Below are 12,429 nucleotides of genomic sequence, written 5' to 3'. Positions count from 1 at the left end.
TCTGAATAACCAATGAGTCACAGAGGAAATTAAAGAAGAAATAAGCCAGTTCCTACAATTAAGTGACAATGCCAGTGCAACATATCGGAATCTATGGGACAATAAAAGCACTCTTATGAGGGAAATTCATAGCAATGAATGCTCATATTAGGAAAACACAGCAAGCCCAATTAAACTGATGCTGATCCTCAAGCTTCTAGAAAAAGAAGAGAAATCAAACCCAAAGCTTATACAAGGGAAGAAATTATAATGATCAGAGCAGAAATCAATGCAATAGAGACTAAGAGAACAATACAAAAAAATTAATGAAGCCAAGAGTTTATTCTTTGAAAGAATAAACAAAATTGACAAACCCTTAGCCAACCTTATCAAAAAGGGAAAGAAATGGCTCAAAGCCATGCAATTAGGAATGAAAAGGATGAAATTCCAATGGACCCAGCAGACATTCAGAGGATCATCAACACCCACTTCAAGAACCTATACACCAATAAGATCAAAACACAGAAGAAATGGACAGTTTCCTAGATAAATATGAATTACCAAAGTTGAATGAAGAAGACCTAAAAATTCTAAATAACCTAATATCAATCAATGAAATTGAAAACATAATTAAAAACTTACCAACTAAGAAAAGGCTGGGTCCTGATGGCTTCACTGCTGAATTCTACAAGACATTTAGAGAGGAACTGCTGCCACTACTGTTTCAACTCTTCAGTGAATTTGAAAGGGAAGCAACAGTCCAGAATTCATTCCTGGAAGCAAGAATCACCTTGATCCCCAAAGTAGAGAAAGACCCAAATGACAAAGAGAACTATAGGCCAATCTCACTAATGAACATAGATGCAAAAATCCTTAATAAGATACTGGCCAATAGAATACAGAAGATCATCAAGAAGATCATCCACCCTGACCAAGTGAGATTCATCCCAGGGATGCAGGGATGGTTCAACATATGCAAATCAGTCAATGTAATACACTATATCAATAGAGTCAAGGACAAAAGCCATATGATCACCTCAATAGATGCAGAAAAACCATTAGACAAAATCCAACATGCTTTTATGATAAAACGATACCAAAAATTGAAATAGACAGTCTCTAGCTCAATCTGATATAAGCCATCTATGAAAAACCAACAGCCAATATCATACTAAATGGTCAAAAACTGAAATCCTCCACACTAAAATCGGAAATAAGGATGTCCACTATCACCACTCCTGTTCAGTATAGTTTTGGAAACATTAGCCATAGCAATTAGAGAAGAGAAATAAAAGGAATAAAGATAGGAAATGAAGTCAAATTGTCATTATTTGCATATGACATGATACTCTAATGTAGAAGACCCCAAGAACTCCACCAAAAGTCTTCCAGACTTAATAACTAGATTCAGTAAAGTAGCTGGATACAAAGTCAACATATAAAAATCAATAGCTTTCCTCTACATGAACAACAGACTCACTGAGAGAGAAATAGGGCAAACAATTCCTTTCACAATAGCATCCAAAAAAACTGAAATACCTAAGAATCAACCTAACAAAAGAAATCAAAGACCTCTTCTCTGAAAGTTATAGCACTCTGAAAAGAGAGATTGAAAATGATATCAGAAAATGGAAAGCCATCTCTTGCTCCTAGGTAGAAAGAATCAACAGAGTGAAAATGGCCATACTTCCAAAACTGCTATATAGATTCAATGCAATCCCAATTGAAATCCCAGCAGCATACTTCATGGACCTTGAGAAAACAATCCAGAAATTCATTTGGAACAAGAAGAGACCCAAAATAGCAAAAGCAATTCTAGGCAACAGAGATATGCCAGGGAGTATCACACTCCCCATCTTGAAACTATACTACAAAACTACTGTGATAAAAACAACATGGTACTGGCAAAGAAACAGACTAGAGGACTAGTGGAACAGATTAGAAGGTGCAGAAACAACTCCAGACACACTCAGCCACCTCATCTTCGACAAAGGAGCCAAACACCCTCACTGGAGGAAAGATAGCCTCTTTAATAAATGGTGCTGGAAAAATTGGGTTGCAACTTGCCAAAGATTAAAATTAGACCTATATCTCTCATCGTGCACTAATCTAAAATTGAAATGGATTAAAGATCACAATATTAAAACAGAAATGCTGAACCAGCTGGAACAGAGGTTAGGTAGACCTCTTGAAGACATTGGTGTAGGAAAAGATTTTATGAACAAAACCTCAATTGCCCGTGAACTAGCACAAACAATCAACAAGTGTGATCTCTTCTTATTAAAAAGCTTCTGCACAGCAAGAGAAACCACTAACAGAGCTAAGAGACAACCCACAATGTGGGAAAAAATCTTCAGCTGCTCTTCCTCAGACAGAGGTCTACTATCTAGAATATACAAAGAGCTTAAAAAAAATCAGACCTCCCAAATTTAAAGACCCAATCCAAAAATGGGCATCTGAAATGAACAGACATTTCTCAGACAACAAAGTTGAAATAACAAATAAACATATGAAAAAATGTTCAACATCATTGGCCATTCCAGAGATGCAAATGAAAACCATGCTGAGATTCCACCTCACCCCAGAAAGAATGGCTGCTATCATGAAATCAACCAGTAACAAATGCTGGCAGGGCTGTGGAGAAAGAGGGACCCTGCTCCACTGCTGTTGGGAGTGTAGACTGGTGCAACCACTGTGGAAATCAGTATGGAGATACCTCAAAGGATTAGGACTGGAAGTCCCATTTGACCCAGCTATTCCCCTGCTGGGTATCTTCCCAAAAGAAATAAAAAGATCATACCACCATGATATATGTGCACCCATGTTCATAGCAGCACAATTTTTAATAGCTAAAACTTGGAAGTAGCCCAATTGCCCTTCAACTGGAGAATGGATAAAGAAAATGTGTGTGTGTGTTTTATTATAAAGTGGTGTACTACTCCACCATAAAAAATGAGAAATTAGAGACATTTATAGCTAAATGGATGCACATAGAGGCAATACTCTTAAGTGAAATAAATTGGATACATGTCTAAATACCGAATAATTTCTCTAGTGTGAGAAACTGAAAGTGTAAATAAGGACTAAAAGTTATAGTAAATAATGTGAAATAGGAACAAAAGGGGCAAACAAAAGGGGAAGGGGAAGTGGGGAGGGGTTGGAGAAAGGAAAGAAAGGAATGGAATTAATATGAGAAAATAAAAAATGAAAACAAAGTCTTTGTAAATAGGGAGGGATGGAGGGGTTGAAGGGAGGGCAGGGGAAGGGGGAAAAATAAGAACCAAGAGAGACTATGTAAAGGTGCAAATTTCCAATGATGAATGTCATTATATTGTATACCTAAAATGTACCAATAAAATTAATTTTTTAAAATTCTAGGTCTACTTTTTCAGCTGCATCTCCAAACTTTTCTCTGGTACTAAATTCTGTCTTAGTTACTTTTCTCATTGCTGAGAGAAAATACCCAACACCCAAAGTTAAAGGGGAAAGGTTTATTTAGCTCACAGTGTATAGACGTTTCAGCCATAATCAGCTATCTCCAAGGCAAGGTGGCATGGCAGACGGGCATCACAGAGGAGAAGCAGTTGATGGCAGGCAGAAGGTAGCAAAACAGGCAGGGGATGACCACAGCTCTTTCTATCCCTTGTATCTTATCCAGGCCACTTAGGGCAGGTAGCACTCACACTCTCAATCTTAGTGCTCTTGATCCTAGCATTGTACCATGAATCAATTCCAGTGTCACACACTCTAGATCCAGCCACCTCTGAAGAAGCCCCACTTATTACTGCATGAGGCTTTGAGGGAACATCTAAATATAAGCTATAACTTGTTTTGTGTGTTTTGTTTTGTAATCTAGATTCAAACCTCTTGCACTATACTTTGGTTCTTGGCTTTTATTTTTTTCCCTTTCTCATCTCATTCTGAGAATCTGTTTAGCTTTCTCTGGATCTGAATAGGGAATGCAGGCTACAGGTCCCAGAAGATGCTCCTTTCATTGATGTAAGTTATCAGCTACTGTACACTGGTCTCTCTCTACTCCATCCTGAACCCTGATTTCCAGCTCCACACAATGGGTAGTTAACATGCAGCTCTGTTTTCCCCATTTTTTACTTTGCTACAGTGATTCCTAACCTATTTGGTCATGACAAAAAGGTCATGAGAAAGAACTCCCAACTTACCAGAGAAAAGTGTACATATACAAAATATTTTGCATATTTGGTAGGGAAGAGGGCTTCCCTCCTCTAAACATGTAACACCACACTCTATCACATGGTAGGTGGAAGGGACAGAGGGAAAGCAAGAGGGCATGGTTAGATGATGTACTGTGATAGTCACTAATACCTTCAAAGAGTGGTTTAGAAACCCCTGGCTCTGATATTTGTGAATGGCTACTGACCATCAAATAGAAAATATTAGTTTTTAGGAGTGTTTTTAATAAAAGAGGGAGGGAGGAGGGAAAAGAAGAAAGAGGAGAAGGAGAAAGAGAAGAGGAGGAAAAATAAAATTATAGGTAAAATTTAAGCATGGTTATTAAAAATAAGCAGAAATTTCCTTATTGGAACATATAAGCCCAATAGAGACAAGGGATCAAGTGAGGAACCTGAGCTTATATCTTCATGTGACACTAGCAAGGTGTTATAACCTCACTCTTCTACTGAGGTGATGTCAGAGAAAGTGAGCTGAAACAAAGGTTTAGATGAAATGTGACTCTCATAACAGAATGCTAAAAATGATCGTTTCAACTGAAAATCACTCATCATACCAAGAATCAGTATCTACTTTTCTCGTTGCTGAGACAAAATACCTGACACTCAAAGTTAAAGAAGGAAAGGTTTATTTTGGCTCACAGTTTGTAGAGGTTTCAGTCCACAGTTGTCTGGTTCCAAGGCAAAGCAGAGGAGCATGGTAGAGGAGAAACAGTCCCTGGAGTGGCAGGCAGGAAGCAACAAACAGAAAGCAGCCTTTTCCCTGTTATCCCATCCAGGCTACAAGCCTTTTGGGTGGTGCCACCCACACCCAGGGTGGGCCTTCTCATTGTCTACACCAAGAACTATGATAAACCAGTTAGTGGACTAATCCAATGCCACACAGCCTCAATCCCAGTATCACACACCCAAATCCATCCTCACACAACCATGATACAGCCACCTCCCAAAAGTCTCACCTATGAGCTCATAAGGCTTTCTGGGGACATCTAGATACAAACCATAACAACCAGGACCATTTCAATCTTTTGGAAAAAATGGGATAAATATAGGCAAATTTCAAGATAACCAAGATGTTAGAATTATCTGACAAAAATTTTAAAGCATCCATCATAAAAACGCTTCAGTGAGTAATTACAGACATTCTCAAAACAAATGATAAAATATAAAATATCATTAAGGAGCCAGAAGAGTTACAGAAGATATAAATAAGCAAACAGAAATTTAAGAACTGATAAATAAATCTGAGGATGTAGTTTAGTGGTGAAGGACTTGGCTACACTGCCAAAAAAAAAAGGAAGAAGGAAGGAAAGAGTAAGCAAAATAAATATAATTTAGCTCAACAACAAAATGGACATAACAGTAACAAATTGGTGAACTTGAAGAGAATAAAAACTACCCAATCTTAAAAACAGGGTAAAAAGACTGAAAAAATGTAGAATTGAACAAAAATCCTTAGGAATTTGTGGACAAATAATAAAAGATCTAACATTGGAGTGCCAGAAGGAGCAGAGAAATAAAGTGGGATGGAAAGAATACTTTGCAAAAATAGAAAAAATGCTGGGGGGTCAAGAGATGGGTAGATGTGAGAGAGAGAGAAGAGAAAGAGGATGAGAAAAGGAATTCAGATGTGTTACGTACATGTACCAACTTCCTACAGGAATGTAAGCATGTGCTATATCCATGTACTAATAAAATTTTAAAATAATGATAGAGGCATGGCATCAAAATTGAACATATCTCTGTTCACAGATGGCATGATTTATATCTAGGAAACATATACACAATGAGCAAAGTTGCATGATACAAAATCAGCAGGCATAGATCAGTTGTTTTTCTAACCACTAATAATGAATAATCCAAAAATATTAAAATTATTCCATTTACAACAGCATCAAATAGAATAAAATACTTAGGAATTAACCAAAAAGATGAATGATTTATAAATTAAAATCTGTACAACATTGCTGAAAGAAATTTTTAAAAAGGGTCAGGGATTTAGCTCAGTGGTTCTCCCACCTGCCTCGCAGATGCAAGGACCCAAGTTTGATCCCCGGTACCAAAAAAAAAGAAAAAGAAATTGAAGAAAATATAAGTAAACAGAATGACATCCCATATCCATGGATTAGTAAAGAACAAAATTAGAAGACTCACAGTTCTTGATTTCAAAACATTACTGTTTTCCACTTCTAGAACTTTTGTATCATGCCATAATGAAACTGTGTCATAACTAAGTAATAACCTCCTGTCTCTTACACTTTTTCCTAGATCCTAGTACCTACTGTCCTTTTTGTCTCTATGTATTTGCATATTCTATGTACCGCATATAAGTGGATCCATTTTGAGCTACTTTCTGTATATGAGTTAAGGAAGGTCCCAGCTCCATTTTTTTGCATGTGGATATTATTTTTCCCAAGCCATTTGTTGAAGAGATTGACCTTTCTCCATCGAGTAATCTTGTTTCACTCTTGTTGAGATAATTCTTTTATATATGTGAGGGTTCATTTCTAGGCTCCCTATTATGTTTCATTGGCTTATGTATCCATCTTTATCCTATTCCCACAAGCAAAATGAAAAACCAAAACAATGCCTTGAAGCATCAAGAGAAAAATAACCCCTTACCTACAGGGGAAAAACAGTTTGAATGACAGTGATTTTCTCATCAGAAACCATGGAAGCAAGGAGAAAGTAGCACATTTTTTCAAGTAGTGAAAGAAAAGAACTGTCAATCCCAAATCCTGTATTCAGCAAAAATATCCTTCAGGAACGATGAGAAAATTAAGACATTCATACATAAAGGAAAACTGAAAGAACTTGTCACCAAAAGAACTACCCTGAAAAAAATTGTGGTAACAAATTCTCTTAAACAGAAAGCGATAAAAAAGAAATCTTGGAGCATCAAGAGTAACACAATAAAAAAAATTTTTTTAAAGAGTAACACAATAGACAAAAATATGGGTAAGAAAAATAGACTTACCTTCTCCTCTTGAGTTTTCTAGATTGACACCCAAAGCAAAAATTATAATTCTGTCTGATGTGGTTCCAGCTGTATGTAGTAGAAATATGTAGGAATATTATTTTCCAAATAGGAAGGATAAAAGGAGGTAAGTTTTCTATACCTGACTTGAACTGGTAAAATGGTGACACCAGTAAAATGTTGTAAGAGAAGGAAAAAGGTGAAAGAAATAAAATCTATGATAATCACTTGTTAGAAGCTGTGTAAGAGATATACTAAAAAATACTGTAGAAACCTGCCATATTTGAGCCTGGGCAACTCAGTAATACCTTGTCTCAAAATTTTAAAAAGAGGGGCTGGGGATGTAGCTCAATGTGAAGGCCCTAGGTTCAATACCCAGTACCAAGCACACACACACAAATGAAATTCTAAAAAAATGTGCCAGTGAGCAGGAACACAGGAAAAAAAATAGAAAAAAAAAGCAGAGAAAGTAAGCAAAACAAAAATAAAATGGTAGATTTAAATCCTAATGTATTAATAATTATATCATAAATTATTTAAGTAGTCTAAAAGAATAGTCTAAACTGGTTAAAAGGCAGAGATTAATAGAACAGATGATTTTAAAAGTGACCCAAGTATATGCTGTTTGTACAAAATTCTCTTTAAATATAATGATAGAAATAGGTTGAAAGTACAAGGATAGAAAAAGATATATCATTAAAACATAATCAAAAGCCAAATGGCTATATTAATATCAGATAAAGTAGGACAAATAAAATTTTTACTAGAGACGAAGGACATTATATAATGAAAAAGTAGTCAAGTCCACCAAGAAGGCATAGTAATACTAAATATGTATGCCCCAAACCACATAGTTATAAAAGATTGGAAACAAAAGCTGATAAATTGAAAAGAGGGAAAAAACCCGCCGAAAATCACAATGTAGCTAGAAACATCAGACCCCTTGTTATACAGTTGATAGAACAGCTAGAAAATCACCAGGGATGTAGAAAATTTCAGTAACATCATCAACCAACAGGATCTAATTGACATTTATAAAACACTCTGCCCAACAGTAGTACACTACACATTCATTTTAGATATCTACAGAACATAGACCATATTCTGGGCCATAAAACAATCTCAGTAAATGTAAAAGGTTTCAAGTCATACAAAGAAAATTTTCTGACCCCCATGGAATTAAATTAGAAGTCAATAACAATATTTGGAAATAAAGCCAAATCTACACCCCCCCCCCAGCTCTGTGTCTAGTGTGGTACATTGTAAAGCCCATTGGGTCTTCATTACTCTTAGAATTTCTTTTGTCCCCTTTTAGTTGAGGAAACTGAGGCCCAGGGAAGAGATGACTTCTCCAAGGTCTTCAGGTACTTGATAAGTATTCATTTGATTGATTAAACGTATTGACACACAGCAACTTTTTCTGGAATAGTTGCTAGCACTGGAAGTTCTACCACCTGAGCCCCTTATATCTGTGACCCCCTCCTGAGGTTTCCCTAGGCATCTCTGGTCCCTCCCTCTGGGTGTTCCAGCACTTTGCATCTTGCACATGTTGCTTCATTGGAATAATCTAGTAGTCACACTCTGTCTTCTGTTTGTACCAGAGCTCCTCCCAGGGCAAGGGCCAAGTCTCACCCCTGGCAGCTACTCAGGCAATAGTAAATGAGTGAATGGACAGATGTTTTCTACCAAGACATTCTACCTCCTAAGAAGACAAAACCCTTTCGTGGATTGTGCACTTGGAGAGTTAGTTACTCCAGGTGTCATGTGCAGTGGGGTCAGCAGGGGCGCTGCTGAGCTCAGATAGGTAATGAAGGTTCTAGGATTTTCTGCCTTTTGTGAAGACCTTTTTGTGGCTCTGGAGCTGCTTGATGTGTATAGCTCCTGCTTATATTTCCTTTTCTAATGCCCAGACTACCCCTCACCTATGCTCCTGAGATGAGCAGAATAAGAAACCTTGCTTCAGTATTTGAAGCTTCCTGTTGCCATCTGATTCCAGAGGTTCTTATGCACGCCTTTTTTTCCCCTCTGATTTTATATCCATATTTAAATCATGCTTGGGAAATCATTTATTGGATTCCTCAGGCTCACTGTAGAAAGTATATGAGATCTTTGATATGCTTAATATATTTGTATTAAAAATTAATATGAAAGCCATATTGTTTCCAACTTTGAATCTCAATTTGATTTAATTCATTGTATTTAATATATGGTGACAATTCTAAAATTACTTTTAAAAAAAGATGTGATAAAAAAAAAGATGTGATGAGATTGAAATCAGTTCTGGGGACCCTTTCTTTATTCCTCAGTGAATCATGTGCCTGTCTTGTGGCAGACAATCTATGCTTTTCCATTTCTCGTGTGACATTTAGAATCTATACATGGGTGCAGAACCCCTCCTGCCAGGAGCTTTCAAATGAATCCTCTGTGAAAGATTATGTACAGGCTCTTTTTAAATGCTACTGTTAAAAAAATAAAATTTAATGGAAAGAGATAAGCTTTTCCCAACACAAGCTGGCTCCAATTTTATATTTCCTTAATCTGTTTTGTATGCTGCTGCAGGAAATTAAACTGAAACTGTCTTCTCTGACATGGTGTGTGTGGCACTTGGGAGGTGCTGAGGAGAGGGAGATACAGCTACTGGAAACAGTTGCTCTGGTTTGTCGGAGATTAATTGTAACTTTTCTTTCATCTTCCCACTGGACTGAAGAGCTGTGTCTGGAGCCACAAAGGGCCCCTTCTTCCATCACAGGGAGCAGCTTGCCCCAGTTCCAGGTGATGTCCTGGATAAGAATCAGATGTCCCCTCCATCGTCAGGCCTGGGTTGTAGCTTCCTGTCCACCAGTGTATCCTGTCATTCATATGCACACATGTCCACAACACGAGAGTTACTGACATACTTCTCACATAACCGAGTTTCTTCTTTCTCTCCTGTTTTCTTCTACATCTGCCCATTACCCAGAGAGAAAGGCACAATATTTATCATCTACATTGAGTTTTGTTTTTTAGACAAATGGTGTAGTTTTTTTTTCAGTCTCTTCAAATTAGTCCTCTGCCCCTGCCTACACTCGTTACCTTGCTGCTTCCAGCCGCCCTGGGGAGAAGACCCTTAGAGGCTGGGCTCTCATAACTGCACAGATGCACCTGGGGCTGCCCCCACCCACCTCTGCTCCCAGTATCACAGTCGCCACCAAAAAGTAGAGTACAGAACACACTGGCAGCATCCTGACCGGCAAGACCTCTGTGGCCCCACAGGGTGTCCAGGAGCCCTGGTCCTTCTGCTTGGTCCCTGCAGGCTGGAGGAGGGTACGCATGGGTGGTGGAATGGACTGGGGATGAGTCCTGAGAGCTGTGCAGCGCCCCTCCGTGCCCTTCTCAGGCCAGGTGACCTTGGGAGTAGGTCCTTCCCTAACAGGAACACGTTGGAGCAGCTGGTGTCTAGGCCCTGCCTTCAGTCAGTAGGCTGGGAGGCCAGGGTGGTCCCTACTGGGGCCCTGCAACTCCAGAATGGCTGGGCTGCACGACGCCCCCTGTGGACACTTGTCCTGCTGTCAGAAGCCAGGTCTGTCCTTCAGTGAACAGGAGGACTCCAGATCAGCGGCAAGGAACTTTGGAAATGAGGAGAAAGTGAAACTTATGACTAGAACCAGAAGAAAGGGAGCGAGGAAGAAAGATTGGAGCCAGAATTATATTTGAAAACATGTGGATCAACCTCATTCTATGACATTAGCAAGAAGATGACGTTGTCATTTAGTCTGTGAGGAAAATCACACAGAAGCGCAGACCAGGCCTCCTGCAGGTGGAGAACCCGAGAAATGGAAGCTGAGGCAAAGCCACTGCTATGGGCATTCCGGAAATCAGGCCCGGCCCTCGCCGGCAGAGGGCACTGTGCATGCAGGAGGGAGGCGAGGGGAGCCCGCAGGTGCAGGCCAGGCCTGGCCCCTTTCAGGGTGGAGGGTGATGCTCCCTTCTGCAAAGAGGCTTTCAGGCCGTGCTTCTGCTCCATTTATCCTCCGCTGCCACAGCATAGCACATCTGGCCTCTGCTGCGTAGAAAGGAAGAGGACATCTAAAGCAGCTTTCAAGTATGAGGATTTCCAAGGAAGGATCTCTCTGATCCAGGAGTCTCCCTCCCACCCTTACAGTCACAATGTCACACAGGCCTCTGCCTTGGACCCTAGGATTTCCAGAGCAGTGGAGGCCCCAGGGTGGTGCGGGAGATGAAGAGAATAAAACATGAGGCACGTGCTTGCCGAATGACATCAGACGTTTGTTTTTAGTCTTCTGCCTGGAGGAAGCTCACAGAGCTTGGCTGCCTGTGAGGTGGGCAGTGCCCAATACCTCTCTTCCCCTCCCAGGACCCCCTGCCTCAGGATTGTTGTCACACACTGTGCACCCACAGGGCAGACACCCTGGAGGTACTAAGAAATGAATTGCCATGCACCTCAGCCCAGCCTCCTGGGGCTCTGACTGCTACTGCAGGTGACAGTCGGACTCCCAGCTCCATGAACAAAACTTTCTTCCAGGCTGAGGCCTGGCCTTTCCTGCTCTTTCCCCTTCTCCCTCTCTTTGAGCAGCTAACTATAGACCCCCTTTGTCTGCTTGTTTTCCTTTCTTCTAGTATAAAGAGGACTTTTTAAAGAAGCCAGCAGCACAGTGGGAGTAAAGCTATCCATTTGAGGCCACAGGGCCACCTCCCACCTGACTGTATTGCTTCTCTGGCTTCAGTCTCTTCTCTGTAGACATGAAGGGCTCTCACTATGGGAACATAATGAGAACAAACAGGGTCTCACTGGTGAGCCAGCAATGTGTTTCCCCCCTCCAGAATTCCGTGACATTTTTGATGTCCATACCCAGTATTACCCCCAGAAATTTACCTCAAGCAAATATTTAACAAAGATAAAAATAATAGTTATAGGCTAGAAGATCTGCATCATATCATAATAAAAAAATGAAAAGATCTGAACTTCCAAGAATGCTTTATTAAATAATGGTCTAAAACCATAATGGCATTAATTGTATAGAGCCATTAAAATAGTATTTATGTTGACTATAATTTAACATTGGGTAATGAATAGTTGCTGTTACTTGTTGAGTTACTTGTATTGAATGTTCACAACTCAGGGCCTCTGAGACTCTCCAGGAGTCCCAGCCTGGCTCCCAGAGTGCACGTTTCAGTAGATCATGTGTGTGCTCTGGGCCTGGTGACTCTTGGTACTACCCAAGTGATACTAGTATGCAGCCACAACTGAGCCCCAGTACTATGTACAGG

At 39.7% G+C, this 12,429-nt stretch overlaps 1 protein-coding gene across 10 annotated transcripts in view; it reads left to right on the top strand.

The window, feature by feature from the left end:
• Nucleotides 1-12,429, top strand: part of Smyd3 (SET and MYND domain containing 3) — an 877,202-nt gene that overhangs the window by 770,918 nt on the left and 93,855 nt on the right. Inside the window, exon 12 of one of the 10 annotated variants that reach the window (XM_021265507.2) lies at nucleotides 8,477-8,525. The exons of the other annotated variants lie outside the window; for them this stretch is intronic. Within the exon in view, the coding sequence (XP_021121166.1) occupies nucleotides 8,477-8,525 (49 nt within the window). The remainder of the gene's footprint in view (nucleotides 1-8,476; nucleotides 8,526-12,429) is intronic. 10 annotated transcript variants of the gene reach the window in all.

The sequence above is a fragment of the Heterocephalus glaber genome, unplaced genomic scaffold (assembly GCF_053883595.1).
Source record: "Heterocephalus glaber isolate CG9 unplaced genomic scaffold, H.glaber_assembly_v1.0 deba00001600, whole genome shotgun sequence".
In the NCBI taxonomy this organism is placed as follows: Eukaryota; Metazoa; Chordata; class Mammalia; order Rodentia; family Bathyergidae; genus Heterocephalus; species Heterocephalus glaber.
This window is presented reverse-complemented; position numbering and strand designations above follow the sequence as displayed.